Raw genomic sequence first — 26,855 nt, 5'->3', positions numbered from 1 at the left:
ATCAATGTTTTGTTATGACGTCACGTTAAACTATCGTCCATAAACCGACTTTACAGACAACCAATTTTTTTTTTTTTTTTAAAGTTTCCATAGTGAATTAATGGCTGCCTTGAGAAAACCAAGCAATTTTAAAACTGTTAAAAATATCCAGTTAGAGTCTGTTTATGAAAAGCTTTTACGAATATACCGTTGAGAGCCGTTTCCATATTTCATTGTTTAAACTCTTTTTTTAAGGGGAGTAAAAACGGCTGAAAAGCATGTTTTTTTAGAATATATATGTTAGCCGTCAAACACCTGGTGCATATCCTTGAAAAGCGAAAAGCACGCATGGGGACAGTTGCTTTCTACACCATCATCCTCACTGTTACGGCTCAAATCTCGTAGTTGCATGAGAAGACTGCGCGTTAGTCCACAAACTAGCGCTTACCATCCACAGGTCGAGCAAAAGCACAAAATTGTCAAATCTATCCAGCGTGATAGTAATGATACTGGATGGAGACACACACACACACACACACACACAGGTCACCTGACAGACAGACAGACTGGCATATTGATGTGCTTCTGGAAAAACCCACACCTACACATGTTTCTGTAATGAATGCAGCAACATAAAAAAAATGAGTGGGAGAGGGTAGAACCACTTTGCTCACAGTTTCCTTTCGAAGATTTTTCATTTCGGTTGGAGGAAATGATAAGATTTTTTTAAGATAGCATAGCAGAAAAAAAATGTATGGATGAGAATGGTGTTATAACCATATAATTTCAATAAAAATATTTTAGAACAGTAACAAGCGGCAGTTTGAGAACGTTATTCTATTAAAAATGTACTGTTCCCAAGACACACAGTGTTTCAACTTAAATACTGGATTTATGGTTTGCTGTAAAACAAATTTCAGCTCCGATTTCAAAAACATATAGAGACTTTTGGGCATCATTTTAGAAAGTAAATCTTTTGCTCCATCAGGAAGGCTTAGGGAGGGAGGGGGAGGGGAGAGAGCTGGTGTATATGCTAGTGAAGCGGGATGATAAGTGCTTCTAGCGCGCTAGCGACTAAGGGCCAGGCTGCAAATGTATGTTTTCAACTTATTTTTTCATGATGAACATTTAACACACGGCAGAAGTTTGTTGCATCATATGATCAAATTCTGACTCATTCTGAATAAGATTATACTAATAATGTTCTCAGGATGACGGCGACTCAATGTCTACCGAAACGTCAGTGAATTATTTGCCAAGGACACAGCTACAACACAGAAGCTAAGCTACTTCAAGATTTTACCAGTAATGAAAAAAAAATATCTACAATTAAAGGGAAATTAAATAAAGCACAGATTTACTTTATAACGTCTCATTTATGATTTAAATAATAAACATAAGCTTGTACAAAAATGCTACAAATTACTTTCACTTGCAGTTTCCAAACATTTTCAATAATGGTGATGCATACATACATTGAAAATGAAATAAAGGTAGAACATTGCACTTTTTTTAGTTTTTAAATATATTTTTTTTATTTCACATAAACTCATAAACCAACAAATACATGTCAGCGTGAGGTGTGAAAAATGAGTTGGACCTACAACGTAGAGATGACAATTCCTGTGTGTGTAGACATCACTGTACAAGTACACTTAACAAACTAACAAAATAACATAGTATTTGAACAGAACAGTCAAAGCTGTCTCTTCGAAAACACATCGCAAGTTGCAGCAAATACGTACGTCAGGAAAAGCTAACAATTCAGCTAAAAACTTTACATGTTCCTCCAAAAATAAAAAATAAAAACTGTGAAGAGTACGATATGACAAAAGGCTGAGAGAAACTGAAAGTTGCCATATTATTTTCAACAGTTTTTATGCAATCAGAAATTTTCTAATTTTTTAATACTGAAATTTTGCTTTGTAAAACATGGATAGGAACATGATTATACGGTGAGTTGCGATAAAACTGAAATAACACCGAAAAGCATATCAAATGCAAATTATATCATGGAATTAAGTAGCATTTAACCAAAAATTAATTCAAAATATAAAAAAAGTAATCTTTTAATGCTTGAAATTCAAGGAATGTCGTTATTTCCGGACAAAAATTTGTAGCAAAGTACATATATGAATCAGAAACATTAATTTAATTTGTTTTATCTAGCATTTCTAACGGAATAAATTTTAAACGATAAATGCTCACTAATTTATTTTTAATTGTTCTAAACGTAACTGTTTTAGAACAATATATTAAAATATAGTATATCAATTTTACCCTCGATTTGGTGTAGCAAGTATCACAAAATAGCTTTTATAAAATTAAGTACATAATACACCGAAATCCTCTGTTTAAAAAAACCAAATTTGACTAAAAATAAAACCATGTAATCTTGTTACTACACACAGACCACACGTTAAGAGATTCATAAAGACAGTAACCTCGTGCCTATGACGGTGTTCTTTTAGGTGTCTTCATTCCCAGAAATGAGTTCACAAGGGAAAACTATTAGCAGCTACTACTCGAAAAACATTCAATACTTGTGAGTAATTTTATATTCAATTCAACATTTAATTATTTTTTTTTCCAAATTATTTCTTTTCCACAGGTAGGCTTACACTAGGTCCGAGACGTACACAAAAAATTATTGAAAAAAAAAAAAAATTATGAAAAAGGTATGAGGCTAAGAGAAATTTAGATCTGAACTGCAACATTATTCACACATTGTTTTATATTTATTCTATTCTATGTATGTAACCAGGACAACAAAAAAAACTTTGAAACTTAAAATTTACTGGTTCAAGAAAATTCATTGCCAGTTTTTTTTTTTAAATTTACTTTATTTTACATGTATTTGTATGGTTCCATGAATGTTATTTTCTTTTATTCATATTGTTTTTTGGATCAATTTTTCTTGGACTCCTGTGAAGTGTGGCAAAAAATAAATTCACTGTATGTTCAAATTTGATTAGAAAAATATTTGATTTTCTAGACTATTGTGATATCAATTTAAAATTTGTTTCGGATAAGGAAAAAAAAAAAAATATTAGCAGAAGCCTATGAGTCAATATTTACTTCAGGCATTGCATTACATTACATGCTTTGCTTTAAAGAAGCCAAAAATTTTAAGAGTAAAATGATAAGGCTTAAAAACTGTTGAAACAAAGATGTGTGTCCTGTAGTTCCTATAGCTACCCCCTTAAGGGCTAAAATTTTTGGAAAAACCATCTAGTCTTAAACTAAGCAATGCTGTTAACTGCATAGGCATCACAATGTAAATTCCAGCATGCTGAAAATACTGGTGCAATTGCAGTCGTAAACACTAATTCATAATATTGAAACACACATTTTTTCAGAGGCAGGATTGAAAATTGCTGTTTCATGCTGGGTGAGCATAAGTAACTATTAAAAAGGTTGTTTCACATGAAGATTTGATAACCCTTTTTATAGTTTTAGGACACGTGGCAAAGCCCTCCTGTGTTACAGAGTTGACTGTCTTCCCAAAAAGGATCCGTAAGAACATTAGTGTAAACTACGAAGTTAATAAAGTAAAATAAACACTAACAGACATTCACTGGGAACCCTGGTTGAAAAAAAAACAACTGAATTTTGGATTGAAACTAGGATTTTTTGGTTTAAAACAGGTTTTGTGTTTAAACAAATTTTAAATAAATATATCTGATTCAAAGCGATTAGAGTTTTTAGGCACTATTTCTGACAGAAGCGAAAATAAATTTACATTAGGTAGATTTTTAGAACAGCCAACATTCTAATATGTAAAATGTTATAAATGTTAACCGTGTGAATTCACAAAAATGTTAGTCCCGTAAATGTCTAAAACACATTGTTTACGTTTAGTACACACACCTTTTCTTGACTTCTTCAAATAAAAGCCATACATCACCCTTGAGTCACTTATTTTGAACCAGAAAAGATTTCAGAGGAGTATCTGTTTTCTTTAGACAATTAAATGATAAGACCTTGATTAGTATTTAATTTAATTTTTGTTTCTATGAATCAAAAGTAACATTAATGACCAAACTCTTGTTGTTAAAGAGTAATTAGATCTTAAATTTAAAAAAAAAAATTAGATAATCTATTTAAAAAAAATTATTTCATTTTTTTTATAGTAACTATTTGATTCAACCCGTGGTTTAAAACCACTGTGGTTTGAATCGGCCAACCCTGATTGGCACACGCAAAGAGGGACAGTGCAAGTCAACTTTGGACTTCCAGAGAGGCCAACCGTTTCCACACAAATTAAACTAAGTCCAGAGCGGTGAAGCGGCCCAGAAAACCGCTCACCAAGCGTGACTTGAAAAGTGATTTCTCGCACTCCAGCAATCATCATCTGCGACGACAAAACGTTGGGGGTTGTGGCAGAAACGACCATTACACACTACAGTCACGTGACGCTTGTTACATACATCTTCCAAGCAATATTGAAAATAAATAACGCTATATATCTACCCTAGCTACATAAGAAAGAACATGTATTCTTAAAATTCTTTTATATTTATACAATATATATATTTTTATATGCACTTTAATGTAGTTTTAAATTTATTGTTTCACACAAATGGTACATGTCTTCATGCTCACTTGAACTCGAGCACTTAGGATTGAAGGCTGAGGGGGGAAAAAACAGTCTCGAAGCGAGACAACGTTCATAAGCTGCGGTGCACGCAACAACGCTAAGGATACGCAAAAAACAGTGCCAATGCGACAGAACCACGAATAACACTGCGCAGCGCAAAGGTGAGGCTTTTCGCGGGCAGGATCACCAACACAAGCCGACAGAGCACACGGCCGCAATGCTACGAAGAGTTTCATTAAACCTTGGTAGAAGGTAAACAGTAACAACATTTTATTTTTTCTTCTTAAAATAATCCAGCTCAAATCGAAGCCCGCAATAAAAATTCTCTTTTCAACATTAATATGTACAGTTCTTTGATTCAAGCAGTCTTTTTATTTTTTATTTTATTTTTTTAACCTCAGTATAAAATGCACAGACTCAATCAAAACAAAAACATCAACAACATTCAATTTGTCATCAAGCTTGATCATCAACTTGTGTTGATTCTAATTGTAAAAAAAATAGAACAGAGTGACATTTTTAACTACCTAGCCCCCACACTACTTACAGTAATAGTAGTAATGTATTACAGATGATATTGAGGCCAAAAAAAAAAAATTCTGTCACATGGGTAAAATATTCAGACACTACAACTTTGTGACAAAGACCTAAAGCACATCATTTAGCTAGCTGTACAAACATTCCTTCTGGTTTAATCAGTACTTCACAATATTTACAAGAACTTTCTGATAATTGTTCCCCTTATCATGCAAACACATTACAAGAGTGCTTTGATTTCACATCTGCAGTCGAGGTACTACACTCAACATTGCAACTACCTGGGCTCATCTCAAAGGTTCAAAGTTCACGTGCAATCATTTCGACGTTAACATCGAATCTGTAGCTACAGTTCACAGTAGGAATGGAAATTTGCCTCCCGACACGTTGCTGATGTTACACGCCGGTACGGACTTGTCAAACATATCACTTTACTAACGATATTGTCACCTGAAATAGTTTACACAAAGCAAATACATTCCAGTGGGGATTATCACCGTGTCTCGGAGTATGGAATCAAGGTTAGGGTAGTGTTCCTTCCAGATGCTGAAAATTAAATTCTTGTGAGTAAAAATCGCATCTAGCACCAATTAATTATACTGTTATAACTGCTAGACTTACGATTGAAGTTTTAAAAGTTATTTTAAGTCACAAAAATAATACCACAAACAACCTCAGCCACGGTACCACCAGCAATTCAGCAACAGGGAAAGACCTTGAAGATATGCGCAAGTATGTATTTTTTTTTGTTACACTCTCGTCATTAATACTCAAAATTCTACTGCATTTCTATGAAAGAAATCTGTGGAATCGAAGAAAGCTGAGAGAATAAATGTGCTCCATGGAAAAAGACGCTGATGCAGAGTGAGAACTCACTGTTCGTAACTAATGCTCGTACAAGGTGATATAGTACATGCATTCTGAAACTAATACTCGTTCGTGGTATGAACTATACATACCTACTTACACAATGGTGATAACATTCACTCCCAAACTGGTACCCAATTGCGGTGATAAAAGTACCCTCTGAAATGACTACCTGCACACGGTGGTAACATATTCTTTAAAAAAAAAAACAAGATGCATACATGCATACATGTGATGACTACTTCTCAAAATTTTTATACCTACTCGGTTGTAGTAATAACATACTCAACACTCGTACGTACTGACGAAGTACATACATTTTCCCAATGATACTCGCACACAGTGACAAACGTACGTTCTCCGAAAACGAATTACTCGCAAGTGGTTGATGACGTACTCCACGGGAAAAACCAGACGCATGCAAGCACGCATGCGTGCGTGTGTGACGGCTCGACACTTTCCAGACATCTCACGTTCGCACGTGGAGAGACGGCAAGACGTAAACGGGGGGGACGACACTCGTCCGCGGTGACAGACGGAATACACGCACACACACGGTGATGACTCGCTTCCCAGCTCTCACGCTCGTATGCGGTGGACATCGCACGGAATGGAAAGAAACAAACAAACGCCGGCACGCGGACGCGACGTGATCCCCAGAGCGAAGGGTGCGTCGGGAGAGAGAGAGAGAGAGAGAGGGTGGAGGGTAGAGAAGGAAGGTGGAGGGGCAAGGCAACTAGGCCAGGCGGAGACGGCGGGTGTCCAGCGTCGGCGACAGCAAGGAGCGGAGGCTCGCGGACGGCGGGCTGCTGCACAAGTACTTGAAGGTGAGCGGTGACTGCAGGTGGCGGTGCTTGATGACCTCTCGCTCCGCAGGCAGCGGCCACAGCTCCTGCGGCACCGAAACAACCCCCCCGGGTTCACTTCCCTGGCCCTCTCTATCTCCCTCCCTCCCCCTCCCTCCACTGACCCTCTCTCCCTCCCCCTCCCTTCCCTTCTCTGACCATCTCTACCTCCCCCTCCCTTCCCTTCCCTGACCATCACTACCTCCCCCTCCCTTCCCTGACCCTCTCTATCTCCCTCCCCCTCCATTATATTCCCTGACCCCTTCTCTCCCTCCCTTCCCTTACCCTCTATCCCTCCCCCTCCCTTCCCTTACCCTCCCTCCCCTCCCTTGCCTTACCCTCTCTCCCCCTCCCTTCCCTTACCCTCTCTCCCTCCCCCTACCTTCCCCTCTCTCCCTCCCCCTCATTTCCCTTATCCTCACTCCCTCCCCCTCACTTCCCTTACCCTCTCTCCCTCCCCCTCCCTTCCCTTACCCTTTCTCCCTCCCCCTCCCTTCCCTTACCCTCTCTCCCTCCCCCTCCCCTTACCCTCTCTCCCTCCCCCTCCCCTTACCATCTCTCCCTCCCACTCACTTCCCTTACCCTCTCTCCCTCCCCTTACCCTCTCTCCCTCCCCCTCCCTTCTCTTCTTGCCCCGCTTCACAGGCGATTACTCCGTAACATGACGGAAAAAAAAACGTATTTTTAAACATAAACCACATAACATATCCGTATTTTCCCCTCAAAGTATGGGCAGGAACGAGATTAAAATGTAAATTGCGATAAAAAAACCCAACAAAAACAACGAAAAGCACCAAAAAGTAACTAAAAACATGAAATCAATCATGACAAAACTAAATCTAAAACCACAAAATTTGTTTTTCTTTTTTTTTTATCATCGCCAAATTCGTTGACTGTAATTTTTTGCGTGACTTTTGTACCGAAATGTATAAACTAAAGGGATTGAGGAAAAAAAATTATTATCATGCTGTTTGATATTGCATCTCTTCTATTAGTTACATGTTTTACATTAATCAGGCGGCACATTTTTCAAACTCAAAAATATGACAAACTTTTTCTACTTTCCTGAGCAGTTTTTTTTTAAATAAACTTACTAAAAATTGTTTTGTTGTACAAGTGCACCATATATCAGTCAAAAGGAGACAAAATAAATGTCCGAAAACCCAACCGACAAAACTACAAAAATTTCTCCGTAACAAAGTACAGGACAAAGTTTGGTTTACAATGCACAAGCATTCCTGTCCCAAGCATTAATTTTTTTTTTACTTTCGTGACCTATTGAGGCAAGGTTATATGTGAATAGCTATAAAACTGAAATAACTGCAAGATTCAGTCTATACAACGTCAAACAGCGAAATGCAGCAAAATTACATCAATTATCTAGTCACAAATCTTTACTTTAGGTTTTCATTTAAAAACCTAAAATTTTATCTACCAAGTAAAAACATTATTTAGTTTCTATCTACAGTATTTTTCAGAGAAAAGTAATTAAAGTTAATAAAAGCAGTCTTAAAGATGATCCCGTACAGAAAAGGGTAAAAGGCCTGAGAAGAAACATCACAAGAAAATGCATACATACAATGATTTTGGTGTTTTAACACTGCAATATTAATTTCTTTTATAATTGCATCTTTATAGTTGCAGCTTTTTTTTTTTTTTACGTTACATCACATTTTAAGTGTCTTAACACAAATTGTTGAAACAGTTGAGCAAAGTAATTGAGGAGGTTGCTGCAATAAGGGCTTATGAGACCATGGGCCCTTTTTGGGGAGAATAAAAAATGAATTATACGTATCTTAATCTCTGTGGTCACCAAATATTATCCATAAATTATAATTTGTTGTGTTGGTATGAAAAATTTTGTGATGATGTTATGAGCCCTTTTTGAAGAGAACCATTTTAACTGTTGAAAGTTTTAAGATAAATAGATTGCCTACTATTTTTACGTGTTTGTGTATTAATAGTGAAAGATTAGGGAAAACATTTATTTAGTAAGTTAGACAATGTTATTCAATAACTTATGTACGTATGTGTTCATTGGAGCAACTGTGTTCAGACTTCATGTGTGCCACCAAGAAAACTTTGCACCTTGATATCTCAGAACATTGTTTTAGACCATGGGCCCTTATTGCAGCTAACTCCTCAATAATTGTGCTTAATTATTAGTATTAATGTATGTGTTAAAATTTTGACGAGACAACGTCTAATAAATCAATGAAAGCCGGCTGCACGCACGAAAAAGTGTCCCGTTACGCACATTGTTCCGTTACACTCATTGTACGATTGCGCCTCATGTATCTCTCTTCCACTCAACTGTTTATAAAGTGAAGTGAAAAGTTAATGTGGTTTTCATTTCTTATTACAACAACAATTTCGGCAATAAAGGTTAATTATTCTTGCATTTTAAAAATCTGATTACTAGTATAATTACAAGTATTTATTCTTTTATTATTAAAATAAAAATGATTAAATTTTATTCATAAAAGTATGCAATCATTTCATCAATGTTTTGTTATGTTATGACGTTGTCACATTAAACTATCGTCCGTAAACCAACTTTACAGACAACAAATTTTTTAATGACAATAAAGAAGTTTTCTTCAAGCCCGTAGAATCTTGGCTCTGCGCTACGGACGTCCTACAGCAAGGGGGGTGAGGCGGAGGCCTGGGGACGCGGGACAACAGACATGCAGACCAGTGGTGTGACTACACCGTCGAAGCCCGTGGCGAATTCATCGGATGTGAAGAACCTCAACCAACGATGTATCGTATTCACCCGAGAACACTGCGACCCCAAACCTTTTTATTGAGAGTCTGGGAGAAAGAATGTTTAGAGAGGCAATCACAGTTAAAAGACAATTCACTTATTTTTTTTTTAAAAATTAAATACGTAATAAAATTTAAATAGTTAAAACTTACCTAGGCCAATATAAATTTGAGTTCGTCACAACACTAAACAATAGTATTTACATTAAAAGAGTTTGTTATGACGCTGGTAAGAAGAATCATTAACTGTCAGTGACTGCAATGCTGCTGCTGCAGCCTTTATCTTCATCTTGCCAGCACAGATCGTCTTCAGTGCCATGCATGGCATTTTAAATGCAACACTTCTTAAAGCCACGGAAGATGAGATTCTGAAGTAATCCTTCGCCAGGTAGTAGAAATCCATGTTGCAAGCTGAAGAACCGATGGTTTCTTAATTTTCCCGATCAGTGTTGAAGAATAGTCACCCGTAAGCAGCCAATCACCATATTGCTGCCGCGGGTGGCCCTTAAATGGCTTGTTTACGACAACTTGTAACTGGGTTGTCATTCCAGCTGGTACAACAACCAGGTCTGTGTTAAAATTAACCTCAGGTGTCGGATGTCCCCGAAACGCAACAAGGATCAACATTCCCCTTTTATTCATAAGTGCACCCGGGTGCAGATTCCACAACAGTCATAACCATTCTTGCATAAAATCACTCGTCATCCAGCCTTTTTGACGTGACGTCTAATAAATCGATGAACGCAGGCTGCACGCACGAAAAAGTGTCACATTACGCACATTGTCCCGTTACTCTGTGTCCCGTTACGCTCATCGTACGCTTGCGCCGCACTATCTCTCTTGCACTTGGTTGGAACAACCATCGATTTGACTTTTTCGAGGCACATTAAACTTGAAACACTCCCATTTGTTTCCTATTTTTCCTATCATCGTCCTATCCTTAACAGAATAACACAGATTGGAAGAAGTTAAATAGCAAACATGTATAAAAGTTATAGTTAAAATAATTTCTTCGTTAAAGTAATAAACATATTTGAATTAATGAGTGCAAATAAAAGTAAATTTATCAATTAAATTGTAGATTTCATTTCACTCCTTCTTTGTATCCATACAAAATAGTGATAATTCAATAAAAATGATTCAATTTTATTCATAAAAGTATGCAAACATTTCATCAATGTTTTGTTATGACGTTGTCACGTTAAACTATCGTCGGTAAACCGACTTTACAGACAACCAATTTTTTTTGACAGTGAATTATTACGTCCGGCGAAAACACTTCTTTGGGAAGAAGAGCTTTTCCTTTTAAGATGAAGAATGGTGGCAGTTTCCTGCCGTCTGCCAAAACAGATAACATCACCATGACTCGCAGCTTTTAGTTTCCAGTCGTGCGCACGGTGACAGGTCTTAACACCTTTTGTTTCAACGGTACTGTGGCTGAGCATGTCAAAATACACAGCTGTTTCATAAGCGTTTCAAATTTGGCTGCACGAATAATTGTGTTGTTTTCGCAAACCAAACACATAGTTCTGAAATTTAATCAATTTCTCCTGGAAAAATTTTGGCAGTTTTTACGCTAGTTGTGTTCTGCGTTGTAAACAAAACCGCAACGGCGCATCATTCTTACACACCAACCAGTACATGCCTAGAAGATATTCCGCAAAATGTTCAATTCACGAGCAATATCTTGTGACTTTTAATTTTATTACGTCTCGTGAAATTGGAATTCCGTCTCTTCTCTTTTCTTTGATGAAATTTACCACACGGGTTTCAATAAAAGAGAACCGTCCCTTTTTAGGCCCTCTGAATGCTTTCCTTGAACCATTTGCATTCTTGAGACAAAGCAATTCCGCCCTCAAATTACACACGTCGCTTTCAGTAATGTCATATTTACGAGTAATTTGGCAGTTGATTTTTATTGCGTGAGTTGCCACTATAATCTTAAAGTTAGCATTATAAATTTGTGTCACCTTTTGACATTTTAAATTGTGAACTTCCGTGCCTTTCCACAGTATCCATTTTATATAAAAAAAAATAACTTTCCTACAATGCAAAACAAAGCACAAACGACCAAAAAAACGACAGTCACTTTTAATACTGACCCAAGAGCTAACTAGTAGCTCTGTTACTTCATGTTTTGGCCGCATCGCTGGTAACGACCATGACCTTGACACAGTTGTCTTGCTGTGCTGCGCCATTTAAAAACATTCTCCCAGCAGCAAAGATGCAGATTTGCGATTATATTGCAACCCTCACTTTCAGCAGTTTTGATAAAAATTATCGCATTATATTGAGGTAAATATGGTAGTTTCTTTTGAATAAATCACTACATAAAGTACAAACGCTATTATAATTATTGTGTGGATTATATTCATTAATTTTATACTTAAAATTTTAATTTAAAGAGCCTATTGGATAGCAATAACCATTTTAATTTTAGTAAATATTTTAATTATTATGATTCCCTTTTTCGGGCTTTCTGTTCAACAACACTTACAATCAAAAGATGTATAAATGTATGTAGTGGACCCATTCTTCAAAAAACAGAAAGCCATACGTCAATATTACTAGAGCCTGCGCCACAAACAAAGTCCGGAGGTAAAAATACGAACTAACAAAAAAAAATAAGACAAAATTTTTCCATATTAGACAGCGCCACGTTTAAAGTGATGAGGACTTTCTTACTATGTACCAGATGTGTTTTGGAACTGGGCGATATCTTTCTGTTACAAATGCGTTCAAATCTTAATACATTCTTTGTGTTATTTGAGTACGTACTTCAGTAGGTTACTTAAATTAATTGAATACAAAATGAATAAATTTTACTAAATTTTATTTGTAATAATACACGGTAGGATCCTCCTGTGCTCACGTCCATCTTGGTAGCTTTTAATTGTAATTCTACTATTTCATACAGCTTGTTGGACTGTATACCTAACTAAGATTGAGTCTGAATTCGACAAAACCTTCGGCTGCAGGTTAATCACGAAAAAATAAGTTGAAAATATACCTACGACCTACGGTATTGTGTTTCCCAAGGAAGGCTGGTATACGCTTTGAATTCGGAACTTAACAAATTGGTGAATTCAGAAAGTATTTAAAAGGAAATATTGAGTGACCGGATCACATTCAATTGGAACAAAACGATACAAAGTTTTGTGGCATTAACCTTTAATCGTAGTCAGAAATGCTAGTGCCAAACTTGGAACGTAAAACTGCAACACGCACATCATCCAGTATTTTAAGGCTGCTACGAATCAGGAGCACTGATTGTCCAAGGGGAGGTACACACACGCCTGTGAATGTATTTTGAAGAAAAAATTTTAATTATTACAGAATTTAAGATTTCACCAGTACCGTAAAACAGGGTGAATAGGATCAAAAGTTTGTAACGTTAAATTTTAAAATATAATACGTACATTGTTCAAATAGTTCTAATGGTAGTTATAATACATAGTTCTATGTACAATTACTTTCGGCTGTATTGTGCTTGAAAAACATAATGTTACAAACTGTTGATTCTGATCCTATGCACCCTGTTTTAACGGTACGCAATTAAATCGCCTTAAAATAAGTCAGGTACTTCCGCATCAGAAGTGCAAGGATGATGAGGGGTTCATACCATGTTATTTGAAAATACATAGTTCCATGTACAATTACTTTCGGCTGTATTGTGTTTGAAAACATAATGTTACAAACTGTTGATTCTGATCCTATGCACCCTGTTTTTAAGGTATGCAATTAATCCGCCTTAAAAGAAGTCAGGTACTTCCGCATCAGAAGTGCAAGGGCGATGACGGGTTCAGCCCATGTTATTCGATAATACGTACATAGTTCCATGTACAATTACTTTCGGCTATTATCTTTGAAAGATTTGTGCAATGGGAGTGCATGACATGATGTAAGTTTTCGGACATACGCCATTGCTAAGCACTTTTTCTGCAGAAGAAAACTATAAAATAAAAATAAATAAATAATTAAATAAAAATACCCAAAAGACAAAAACACAAATTAAGCAAAAATTGCTGTTGTCAACAGGATATAAACCCCACAAAATATTCCGCAACAGGAATATGGTCAACAAACGAAGAAAAACAAAGAAAAATGTACTAAGAGAAAAAAAACCACAAATGTTGACGATACAAAAATATTGAACCCAAAAAAAAAATTCAGCACAACGGTTGAAACGAGACAAAAACACGACAAAACGGAAAGACAAAATAAACACAATAGTGTTGTGGCTGTATTGTGCTTGAAAATATGATGTTACAATCTTTTGATTCTGATCCCACGCACCCCGTTTTCACGGTACGCAATTAACCCGCCTTGAAAAAAGCCACATCAGTAGGAACACCTGTATTTCGCGAATACATTTCGTGTCAAAGGTATTTCACAAAAATACTGTGGCTTTTTCTTCCGTGGTTATCGGCCGAGGTCGGGGAGAGGTCTCGTCATCCCGCTCTCGACGGGGCCGACGAGAACGTGGTCGCCGTACTGGCTGCACCCTCACGATTTTTTCATGACTCCTAGAAAAAAGCTAGAGTGTTTCGTGAAACGCCTCGACGCGAGATGAAATCGCGGAACACGGGCGTCCCCACACGTGCAGGAGCGAAAGTGCGATGGAGGGGTCCAACCCACCTGCAGAGAAAGGACCTCGTCTCAGGACTCCCCGCCCCGCAGCCTGCGGCCCGTCAGCGAGCCCACCAGGGACTTGAGCGTGGCGCCGAGGCCCCGGCCGGGCGTCTGGGTGCCCGACGGGCCACGGCTCGGCCCCTGAGGGTGTGCGTCCAGACACTTCTGGTATCTCAGCTGCAAGCAAGACACACGCACACACGCACGTCCGGAGATGGCCGAGCTGCAGGTCACTTCCCGCCAGCGGTGGGCCGGTACAATCCTCAGCAGTCCAAGTATTCAATACTCAAGGAAAAGATACAAAGAAAAAAGAAAAATTGGTTGTCTGCAAAGTCGGTTCACGGACGATAGTTCAACGTGACGACGTCACGACGATAACGTTGATGAAACGATCGCGTACTTTTTTAAGAATGAAACTGAATCATTTTTTTTTATCGAATTATCGCTACTTTGTACGGATGCAAAAGAAGGAGTGAAATGAAATCTACAATGTAAATGATGAATTTACTTTTATTTGCGCTCATTAATTCTAAAAATGTTCATTACTTTAACGAACAGATTTTTTTAACTATAACTTTTATGCATGTTTGCTATTTTTCTTCCAAATCTGTGTTATTCTGTTAAGGATAGGACGATGATAGGAAAAGTAGGGAACGAATGGGAGCGTTTCAAGTTTAATGTGCCTCGAAAAAGTCAAATCGATGGTTGTTCCAAACAAGTGGAAGAAAGATAGATGCGGCGCAATGTGCGTAATGGGAGAATGAGTCATCCTTTTTCATGCGTGCAGCCGGCGTTCATCGATTTATTAGACGTTGCCACGTCAAAAATGTTAGGGGAAATAAAGTAAATTTAAAAACTCAACGCTGATAACCTCTTCATATTTTTTTTTTTGACGTGATAACGTCTTACAAATCAATGAACGCCGGCTGCACGCACGAAGAATTGTAACGTTCCGCCTGAGCCGAGCGTGCAAGAACCGGCCAACCACCGTGCGAGAAAATCTTCTATAATGTCAAACAGGTTAAGGTGGGCTTTTTAACTAATTGTTCATGATAATATTTGAAAAAATTATTTAAATTAAATTTGCAAAAAACTGTAAATATTATTTGTAAAATTAAAAAGTATGCAATTTTTCATCAATGTTTTCTTATAACATTATCACATAAAATCATCATCCGTAAACCGACTTTACAGACAACCCCCTTTTTTCTTCATACCTATCATGTTACCATTCCCCAATATATTGTTCCGTTAACACGAATAACACCGTAGTTGATATGTTTCATTACTTGTACATTATTTTATGTATTTTGGACCCTTGAACCCTACATTCGAATTTGACCCATCACTAATAAAGACTGATTACAAATTAATTACCAATACACTTCTTTAGGATAAGCGATACATGACTGACTCAATACTTTATGTATAAAATAACAGTGAAAAATCTCCAGGAATTCACTATATGTAAGTTAAGAATAAATACATAAATAACACTCTTTGATAAAAGGATTTTTGACAGATGACAAAAAAAGGTGTTATACATCATCAAATTTGTGAAATCACGTCACAATATGCCTTTGACTAGTGTAATTAGCAAACACAATATTAAACTGTGGCCCTAAGTTACAGAACAATTGAAATAAAAAATGACTACGGAACAGTTAACAGGTAAATAGAAAAGATGGGTGATCCATGAATGGATGAAAGTATACTTTTTTTATATAAGTATAATATTTTTTTTGTTTCGGTTGGAAGTAAGTTTGGAAATAAATTTTTTTTTTTAGGAATATTGATTGATACTGATACTAAAACAATTACATCGGTACATCATTACTGTCTACCTTGCCATTGCTCTATCGCAACATCCAGAACGTTGCAGAGATGGTAACTGACCATGCCTGATAATGAGGATATCTGTTACTAAACACAGTCAATTACATAAATTCCAGTCTTTTAAAACTGTTCTCACACTACACTTCATTTTGGCATCGAAAGCTCCAACCATCAGCCGGGGAAAAAAAAAAAAGCATCTTCACCCCCAACTATGTAGTCATGCTCACTATTCCGTGTCAATCCTCGTAGACATGCAAGCATTTAAACTTGGGGCCTACTTATCCTACTATCGGCAATGGCTATTATCTAAACACACCCACCCCTCCAAGTATCGCAGCGCAATTTGTGTAGTTTCGAAGTAATGACACCGATAAATTACGGCATGATTTGGAGTAGCGCTGTCATAGTTTCGAACACATGCATTAATTTCTTTTGAGTGAATTTTTATTTCCGTGCGCGCACAACGGCGAATGCACTTGTGTAGAATTAAATACAATGCAACAAATTCATAATGAGACCAATCAGCAAACATTATTTGACTCTTTACTTAATAACTATTCTAACAGACTTGTAATTTTTGTCCTATCAATTTGGCTGTTCTGATAACTCATTTTCCCATACCAATTCACAATACCATTACCGATACCTGACACTTGATACTACAATCAACATTTACAATACTAGCTTCACCATGTGAAAAAATAACTGTGACAAAATCTTTTGTGAATATGTTCGAGAATGTCACTTTCTTCTACCCTTAAATTCAAAGCAAGTTTTTTGAAAACTGTGCATTGCATATTTATTAGGTAAACATCTTTATTTATATAACTGTGCCTAAATTAATAATTTTTAAAATTTACCTTTAAATTTGTAGTCAAAATAATTCAATAAAAATAAAAACTATTATTACATGTATGGCAAATAAACATAGCAAGTATTTAAAAAAAAAATCTAAATTGTGAACATATTTATTCCGATACCTGTGCGGATACCTTGATATTGGCCAAGAGCTTAATATCGGCTGCTATCCTATACCTGTATCGGGTATCAAAACCGCCCAAAAATCAATGTAAATCAGTGATGCCAACCTCTAGGCAATAAAACACATAAAGAAAACTTAAATATAGAAAACAACTAACACATTTATTGTAGTGAGTTAATACATCTATCTATTAAATAATTTTAAAAGTACACAGAACAAAACAGTAATGTTAAAAAAGTATAGTAAGGATTTAAATAAATGTTAAGTTATTTTCAAAAGGTCTTGCTTCTAATTTATATCTGATAACCCAAGCATAGCATTCTTGAACAGTTTAATCTTTTTTGAGGGTAAATATTATTTAAAGCACTCATATTAAGCTGAATTGTTTCATAAAAGCAGCCAACACACATCCAAATACATGCACAAGATTTGTAGTACGAAATGCTGACAGACATGTCTTTCAGTTTCTCGGTTTCTCTGATTAATAAATACCACTCCGTAACGCCACAATTGGAGGTATAAATCAGTAACAAATACGGAAAATCCATAGTGCTTGGAAGTACTGATGTAAACTAACGCATTTAAAAAAAAAAATGTGCTTGAAGTCTACGCTCCACAGAAATGAAACTTCTTGCTTATTATATTAATAGGTAAAGGAAAAAAATTTCTCTTTGACTGAGGTTACAGATCTAAAAAAAATATACATATACAAGTATGCAAGCAGGTCTGGGGGTCTTGGGGGTCTGGGGTCCTGGGGATCTGGGGGTCTGAGGGTCTGGGGGTCTGGGGTCCTTGGGGTCTTGGGTCTGGGGGTCTGTGGGGTCTTGGGGGTCTGGGGTCCTGGGGATCTGGGGGTCTGGGGTTCTGGGGGTCTGGGGTCCTTGGGGTCTTGGGTCTGGGGGTCTGTGGGGTCTTGGGGGTCTGGGGTCCTTGGGGTCTTGGGGGTCTGGGGTCCTGGGGATCTGGGGGTCTGAGGGTCTGGGCTTCTGGGGTCCTTGGGGTCTTGGGTCTGGGGGTCTGTGGGGTCTTGGGGGTCTGGGGTCCTGGGGATCTGGGGGTCTGAGGGTCTGGGGTCCTTGGGGTCTTGGGTCTGGGGGTCTGTGGGGTCTTAGGGGTCTGGGGTCCTTGGGGTCTTGGGGGTCTGGGGTTCTGGGGGTCTGAGGGTCTGAGGGTCTGGGGTTCTGGGGGTCTGGGGGTCTGGGGTCCTTGGGGTCTTGGGTCTGGGGGTCTGTGGGGTCTTGAAGGTCTGGGGTCCTGGGGATCTGGGGGTCTGAGGGTCTGGGGTCCTGGGGGTCTGGGGTCTTTGGGGTCTTGGGTCTGGGGGTCTTGGGGGTCTGAGGGTCTGGGGTTCTGGGGTTCTGGGGTTCTGGGGGTCTGGGGTCCTTGGGGTCTTGGGTCTGGGGGTCTGTGGGGTCTTGGGGGTCTGGGGTCCTGGGGATCTGGGGGTCTGAGGGTCTGGGGTTCTGGGGGTCTGTGGGGTCTTGGGGGTCTGGGGTCTTGGGGGTCGGGGGTCTGGGGTCCTGGGGATCTGGGGGTCTGAGGGTCTGGGGTCCTGGGGGTCTGGGGGTCTTGGGTCTGGGGGTCTGTGGGGTCTTGGGGGTCTGGGGTCCTTGGGGTCTTGAGGTCCTGGGGGTCTGGGGTCCTTGGGGTTTTGGGGTCCTGGGAGTCTGGGGTCCTTCGGGTTTGGGGGTCCTGGGGGTCTTGGGGTCTGGGGTCCTGGGGATCTGGGGGTCTGAGGGTCTGGGGGTCTTGAGGGTCTGGGGGTCTTGGGGGTCTGGGGGTCTTGGGGGTCTGGGGGTCTGGGGGTCCTGGGGGTCTGGGGTCCTTGGGGTCTGGGGGTCCTGGGGGTCTGGGGGTCAGGGGATAGGGGTCTTGGGGTCCTGGGGGTCTCGCCCCCACCCCGGTCGCAGGACAGGACAGGAAAGGCACGCCCACCTTGCAGGCTGCCTCGATGGTCTTGCAGAGCGCGCCCGACGACGGCTCGCAGTGGAACACGTGCGCGATGAACAGGTCCTGGGCCGTGTGCACGATGAAGCCGCAGTGCGTGACGTCACGCCCGATGCCGAGGAACGACAGGTAGCGCACGCGGCACTCGCCTATCAGCTTCCCCTCGTCCTGGCGGGCACACACACATCATATATCCTCCACTCCGGCTACCCGGATTAAACAGGATCCCCCGCGTACTTTCACACTCATTCGATGACAAGTGTCGGGGGAAAAAAACCAAGTTAAAAAACATAAAAAGGGGGTTGTCTGTAATTGTCAGTTCACGGACGATAATTTCACGTGATAACGTCATAAAAAACCTTCGATGAAAAAATGGCATACTTTTTTAATTTTACGAATATCAATTACAGTTTTTTGCAAAAATTTAATTTAAATAATTTGTTTTAAATTTAATCACGAACAATTAGTTTAAAAAGCCCACCTTAACCTGTTTTGATATTATAGAAGATTTTTCTCGCACGGTGGGTTGGCCGGTTCTTGCACGCTCGGCTCAGGCGGAACGTGACGATTTTTTCGTGCTTGCAGCCGGCGTTCATCGATTTATAAAACGTTGTTATCACGTCAAAAAAAAAAATCAAGCTGGTTTATTTGGTCCGAACCCGGTTTTTTTTTATTACATTACCTAGTTATTTTGGTTCCCTGCAACATCCCACTTTCTGCCACTCATGTTGAACCAGAAAAGTTATAACATCAAAGAACTGGAGTCCAGAAAATCTGTATAATGGCTGTTTCCCACTGAGAGGGGATTAACAGTACAGTCGGGGATTTCCCACAAAATAGGATTTTGTTTTTTTAAATAATAAGTTTATTAATTTCCAATTTTTTTTTTCCACTTTTGACTAAAACTTACTAATTAATTTAATTTCAGAGGAGTATTTCTCTGGGTAAAAGTTACAACTTATTCAAATTAATTAACTGATAACACGGCAAGAAACGTTAATGAGCAAACTAATTGTTATATTAGATTATTAACATATACTATTAAAAAAAAAAAAAAAAAACCCAACTTTTTAAAAAAAAAAAACACTTGATTCAAACCATGGTTTAAACCAAGGTTCAAACCATTGTGTTTAAATCAGCAAACCTTGAATGGTGACATTGTATACGTATTACAATCCAGTGACATACATGAAATTTCAAAGGAGCCATTTTTTTTTAAACAAATACTGGCAAATATGGTGTCTTTGTCAAGTGTGCGTGTGTGTGTTTCTTTTTTCAGTGCCATTAGTATTCAATCTCCGACCTATTCAGGACATAGCTTATCCGGGCACACACACTCCAGTGAGCAGAGCTACGAAAGAGAAGAAACTACGCGATTTAAAAAACTGCTCAAGAAATCCGAGTGGGGCCTAGCTTACGAAAAGCATTTAAGGGGCCTGCCTCGTCAGGGGTGTATGTGTGCCAGCGAGGCGGGATGATAAGCGCGACGCTCAGTGGTGCTTCTAGCGCTGTGTCTCCTCTGGACTGGCGCGCAGTCTTCTCGTCGTGCACAGGACAACTGTGAAATTTGAGCGGTGACCGCAACACTATATGACGGAGAAATGAAGATAAAGGTGTAATGCAAGTCCCTTAAGTGGTTTCAAGAATCCGTACCGGTTGTTTTTACGCCTAAAAATTACTCCGAAAACATGCGGTTTAGCCATTTTAACTCTCCTAAAAAATACGGTTCAAAATCTTCGTCCGAAATCAAAAGTACTCTTTGGGCCTCGGCGAACTCTTTAAATGCTTCTTCGTAAGCATACCCCCACTCGGATACGTCGAGTGGTTTTGAAATCCGCGTTGTTTTTTCCCTGAAGCTCTGCGCACCATGTGTGTGTGTGTGTGCCCGAAAGGGCGGGGGCCTTAAGAGAGTTCGCCGAGCTTTTTTTTTTTTTTTTAGGAAAGTTGAAACGGCTGAAAGGAGGCGTGTGACGTTCAGGCGGCTCACCCCCGGCTGCAGGATGGAGATCATGGAGGGGGCGACGGCCACGCTCACGGGCCGCCACTTGTCGCGCGGCACGGAGCGCGCCATGTCGTCGATGGCGTCGTTGAGCACGTCCATGCCGGTGGCGCGGCCCACCTGCGCCGAGCCCAGGTACTGCGCCCGCAGAACCTTCCTCGGCTCCTCCATGGGCGTCGGGAACGACTGGGCTGCGGGACAACCCCCGGGGCAACAACTAAGTTCCGAAAGGGCACTGTTACAAAACGTGTCTGAATAGGCAGGAGGCACCATTTTATGCAGAGGGCATTGGAAAGCTGGTGCATCGGTACGACAAATGCCTCAATCTGCTGCACGGTGATTGTGTGGAAAAATAGAGTAAAGATGAACGTTTCTTTTGACATTAAAATAATTTCCCAATTCATTCCAGTTTTTTTTATTACAGCCGATCGGAGGTTGAAAAAAAAAAATAACCCTCGTACCTTTTTATAAAGAATCATCGATCCCCCCCTATTGGTGCCGGGCGGGGGGAGGGGGAGGGGCGGGGGTCCTCCCCCGCCGGGAAAATTTGTATTTCAAGGTGGAAAAAATGTGCTATTTAAGCAGTTTCATCATCTAAAAATTGATTACACAGCACTTTCTTTGCCCCCGTTTGCCTCCACCACTTCAAGGTTTCAGAAGGGGGGGGGGGGGGGCAAAAAACCCTTGCCCCCCCCCCCCCCTGTTGTTGCGCCCCTGGCGGAAGTACACCCGTAACAACCAGGGACGTCGGGACGTTTTTTTCACGAGTTGAAGGGGGGGGGGGGGGGGGGGGGGGGGCGAAAAGATGTACCACACTCACCTCTCAGTCCTTGAGCGGCGGGGTCCGGGGGCCCTATCCCGGAAAAAAATTTGTTATTTCAGATGCAAAATTTGTGCTGTTTAATGAGTTTCCGAACCGAAATATTAAATACACCATCCCAAGAATTTGATGAGACGTAGTAAGTATTAAATACTACTCTGACAGTGTAGATGTAGTATGTACAATTTAACTAAAATTACCATCTAGGAATTTGCGGATCATTTTTACAGTACATTGGCGATCATAAATTTGATTTTCTAATCAATGTGATTCAACGTTTGTAACTTACCGGTCGAGAATAAAATACTATTGGGACCAAACATTTATTCTGGGAAAAGGAGGAGGGGGGGGCGAAATGCTTCTCTCCCCCCCCCCCCTCCATGCATAACAGCACGGGAGCGACTCGCCCCTGCTGCCCCCTCCCCTGTTCCGACGTCACGGCAAACGGCTTTTTAACGATCGAACCAAGCAACCAGGGCCGGATTTAGGGGGAGGGCAACCGGGGCGAATGCCCCGGGACCTTCACAAACAGAGGGCCCCCCCACAAATCCTTTGATATTCTTTTTTTCGCTGTTTTACCTTTACCTACAGTATTTTGTACATACATGATTATATTATTGTTAAATATCAACAGAAATATTCATTAACACTAAAATTTAATTTCATATCAATTTTTGTCTCCGATTATATTTATGCATGTTTTTTTAAATACTAAGAGAATCTACTTGATTTCACAATAAATTATTTATTGGAAAACTCGACTGAAAAAAAATTTTCATTTTATTTGGAATATAATTTGGGGCCAGGGGGCCTCCGCTCCTCTGTTGCCCCGAGACTTGCAGACCTCTAAATACTGCCCTGCAAGCAACCCATCCGTGACGCCGAGATAACATGTCGTAAAGTTACCGCGACTGTATCAAATCCAGCCCCATATGGTGGTTTGTTAAGTGCACAGCAGATGGCAGCAAGGTACAAAAAGCTCGGTTCTATTTGTATAAACAAACTTTATAGGTTTCCTACACCCTTGGTGTAGGTAACTAAAAAAAGGGGGGTTGTCTGTAAAGTCGGTTTACAAACGAAAATTTTACGTGATAACGTCCTTTATAAACAGTTGACAAAACAGTTCACGTGTAGGTTGTTTGCTGCCGCTGTTTCTCTTCTACTCGGACACATCGGCCGATGGGGTGGAAGAGAGACTGATGCGTCACAAGCCGATCGTGCCTCTCTATCGCTTGTTCCGCGCTCTCGCTTGCACGCTCGGCTCAGGTGGAACGTGACAATGAGTCATGCTTTTTCGCGCGTGTAGCCGGACGTTCATCGATTTATAAGACGTTATCACGTCAAAAAATAAATGTCTGGTTGTTATATTTTATGTATAAGCTGTCTATTTGATACCAGATTGGCTGAACTGCAAAGCAAACTGACCACACTGTTAAATTTCCAAAAAAATGAGTAACATCAAATTGGCTAGACTACACAGCAGCACTGAGCACCGCTAATTTATATATATATTTTTTTCTATGAGAACACAAAACCATTTTGTACATGTTAGTTACCCTGTTACTCAGCTGTTTAAACACAGAAAAAATGAACTTTTAGAAATGAGATAAAGAACTACAGAGTTACTGATTAAAGCATTTCCGACGCTGAGAGCGAGCCGGGGCCAGGGGATTCGTACAATTTTAAGGGGGATACAATTCACACCTCACACGGGCGATGTCATAATGGGCGTCGCAACCGGGGGGGTAACGGGGGGGACACATCCCCCCCCAATAATAAAAGTCTTCAAATTCATTCCCTCCAATAATATATTTAGTTTCGTAGTTTCGCAGTTTCTCCTGTTGTTTAAATTAATGATTTTGTGTGGATACAGCACCAGCAGATATTTTAACTGTGTTTTTACAAATTTGTTATCTGAAAATATTTTTTATAAAAAATAAATTATATTTTGCAACCAAATATAATTAGAATATTTAGGAAAGAAAAATGCCTAAAAATCATTTTTTTGCACCTTCAAACCCCAAATTTTTCCAGGGGATGGATGGATGGATATTCCTCAAACAACTAAATCGATTGAAGTCCCCCCCAAAAAATATATCCTTGCGACGCCCATGGATGTCACGACCCCAGACTGAGTCACTACCGGGTCCGTGACCCTACGCGCGGTGACGCCCGTAAATTCCAACATCCGCCGGATAACGAAACCACATCCAGTGGCTTTCCCGCAGTGGGGTTTACTTTAACCCACGTCGAGTTACTCACTGACTAGGGCCTGGCCGTTGCGGTGGTGAGTCCGCCTGTGCTCGGTGGGCAGGTTTGTGGGCCGTGTTGCCAGGCCTGACCTGCCAGTGCTGCCGCCCCCGCCTGTCGCAAACACATCGCACGACCGTCACCCCAGGGCCTCTAGGACTTGCTGGAAACTTCCGCACTCGTTCTGAAATCCCGTTGACGAGAACGGAGCGTGGATAGAGCTGAAATTTTGTTTACACTACGAGACTACAACTACAAGAATTCTGAGGAAATGCTTACTTTTTGAAATTATACTTCTTTAGACGTGTTATGATTAAAATGATAAGTAAATTTTTTAGGGATGTGTGAATCCTTGATTTTCAGTTCGGTTCGAATCCGATTCAAATCCCTGGCAATATTTGAGATATGAATCCGATTCCGAATATTAAGCACAGAATAATTAAAAATAACTGATTAATTTAAAAATTAATGTTTTCTCTTTTTTCTAACTTTAACTACTGGCAATTATTTATTACACTGAGATTCAAATGTTTATAATTATGTAAACTTAATTAATAATAAACACTTTAAAACATGAAAACCAAAACATATTCGATTCTCCAACTCAATCGTAATAAACTGCACAGGGAAATCACAATTTTATAAACATTTCAGCAAACGAAACCATTTTTTCTCCAATAAATAGCCAAGACGTTTTCTTCTTGTAGGTATGTAATTGTTTTTAGTTTATAGTTTGCTATACGACGAAATTCGTAATTATAGTTTAAGCTTTCGAAATCTCAAAATTCTTTTAATGTCACTGTGTTAATTATTTAATTTACATATCTTTCTTTGTTACATCATATTATAAATACTTACATAATAGTAGCCTTATTTAAATTTTCACTGCTAGTATTTTTGAGCCGTATTAAATTAATTTATAACTTTTGTGAATATTCGTAAAACTTTTTGAATCCATGTATGTACGATTCCGGGTTCGGGTAATTGTGGATTCGAACCGTACCCGAAAATATCGGGAACTCGCACATCCCTAAACTTTTTACTATGTGCGCACCATGCAATGAAAATTTCACAGAATGTAAAAAAAATACAATCAAATAAAAATTATGTGCTTTAAAATCATATAATTGAGTAACTGACATTGAATACTAATCCATATAGCTAAAAACATTTAATTGTTGTGAATATTAGTGATAGAAATTGTGTTCGTAAAATTTTCCAAGATTTTTTATATTCCCGTATGTTTAGTTTATTTGCTTTATAAATGCATTTTAAATTATATTTGCATAACTAATTATTATTTTATAATTTATTTAATATAATACATTAAAATAAACATTGAAAATTGTATTGATTTTCATTATTAATTGAAATAATGATTATATTTTACAAGTGCACCCCAACAAGTAATGTCAAGTCGCACGGACGGAGACACACAGCACACTCACTTATGTCGACGGGCTTGGCCAGGTTCTGCTGCAGGCTGCGCTCGATCATGATCTTCTTGCAGATGTCGCGCAGCGTGTTGGCGATAGTGCGGGCCGGGATGTCGCAGCGGAACACGTGGCACATGTGCTTGCGTGTCGCGCGGTCGCGGGCCACGTACGCAAAGTCCCTGCCAGGCACACGAGCGCAAAAAAACCGTAGAAGCGACGTCACCCGCCCGCCCGCCTAGGGGTCGAAACCTCACAAAGGCGAAGAGCGACGGGGCAACGGAAAAAAAAAAAACACCACGTCACAAAGAACAAGCAAACACATGCAATGCAAATGAAAAAAAAAATGGTTTAGTTCCTGCATCATCATGCGACGAGACACAAACAAAAAAAAAAAAAAAACTAAAGCAGGCTGAATGTTTGCACGCAAGCCGAGCAAATTTTGAATTAAAAAAAAAAATTACAATGTGTGCAGTCGACACAACACAACCAGATTTTTACTTCAGCGGTAAATGCAAGCTTATGAACGTTTCGTTTCGAGGATCGGTGCCGGAATTTTGGACCTCCTATCTACAGTTAAAATGTATTCACATTCACTTAAGTAATAAAGTTAACAAGCGAGAATGCAAAAAAAAAAAATGTTATTTCTGCAACAGCACAACACACTTTAAAAGCGGAAGGGTTGATTTAATAATACGCAAATCACTTATGTGTTTTGGTTAACGTTCCTCCATTAATATCTGTACCTCTTATACTTCTGTTTAACATTCTGGCACTACGAATATATGTATTACAATAAACACACATTGAATAAAAAGATAAAAAGAGCACCAGTAGCAAAACTGATATACTTTTTATTTAAGTGTAAACATCTTAGCTCTCTGTATACACTATTGGGTAGGAGTAATTTTGTGAATGGAATGGAAGTCAAACCAACGGAAATGTGTAACTACTGCGCCGAAGTTGTCAATATGGCGGACCCACGTGTAAAATCTGTATTTAACCACTTTCATTAACATTAGGGTACATACCAAAAGTTTTGGTGTGCCAAATGAAACATTACGATAGTAAAACTGCCCTAGAATATATCTGATAAACTAAAATAGTCATAGGAAAAAGTAATTACAATTTTAAAAATACGTAAGAAAACTGGCATTACAATAATAATAATACATATTCTCCTTGCAAAATTTCAATACGCTCAGTAGCACAGAAAATTTTTTAATCAGCTGAACAAGGTTAAGGTTTGTTTGTAGAAAGTATTTGCAGACTGATTTCAATCGTTTAGGCAAAAACAAATATAAAAAAATGTTACAATATGTGTTTTAAATTCAAACAGGTTAATATTTTAGTAATGCCATA

At 39.2% G+C, this 26,855-nt stretch overlaps 1 protein-coding gene across 4 annotated transcripts in view; it reads right to left on the bottom strand.

Moving 5' to 3' along the window:
• Positions 1 to 1,335: 1,335 nt before the first annotated feature.
• Positions 1,336 to 26,855, bottom strand: part of LOC134540631 (protein Fe65 homolog) — a 244,498-nt gene continuing 218,978 nt past the window's right edge. For all 4 annotated transcript variants that reach the window (XM_063383483.1, XM_063383481.1, XM_063383482.1 and 1 more), the window contains 6 exons: positions 25,509 to 25,675; positions 24,073 to 24,174; positions 20,979 to 21,181; positions 18,980 to 19,159; positions 14,233 to 14,403; positions 1,336 to 6,875 (listed from right to left, as the gene is read on the bottom strand). In XM_063383483.1, the coding sequence (XP_063239553.1) occupies positions 14,254 to 14,403; positions 18,980 to 19,159; positions 20,979 to 21,181; positions 24,073 to 24,174; positions 25,509 to 25,675 (802 nt within the window). In that variant the 3' untranslated portion in view covers positions 1,336 to 6,875; positions 14,233 to 14,253. The remainder of the gene's footprint in view (positions 6,876 to 14,232; positions 14,404 to 18,979; positions 19,160 to 20,978; positions 21,182 to 24,072; positions 24,175 to 25,508; positions 25,676 to 26,855) is intronic.

This window comes from Bacillus rossius, chromosome 17, assembly GCF_032445375.1.
Source record: "Bacillus rossius redtenbacheri isolate Brsri chromosome 17, Brsri_v3, whole genome shotgun sequence".
In the NCBI taxonomy this organism is placed as follows: domain Eukaryota; kingdom Metazoa; phylum Arthropoda; class Insecta; order Phasmatodea; family Bacillidae; genus Bacillus; species Bacillus rossius.
The sequence above is the reverse complement of the archived record's forward strand: the minus strand, read 5'-3'. Positions and strand labels throughout refer to the sequence as shown.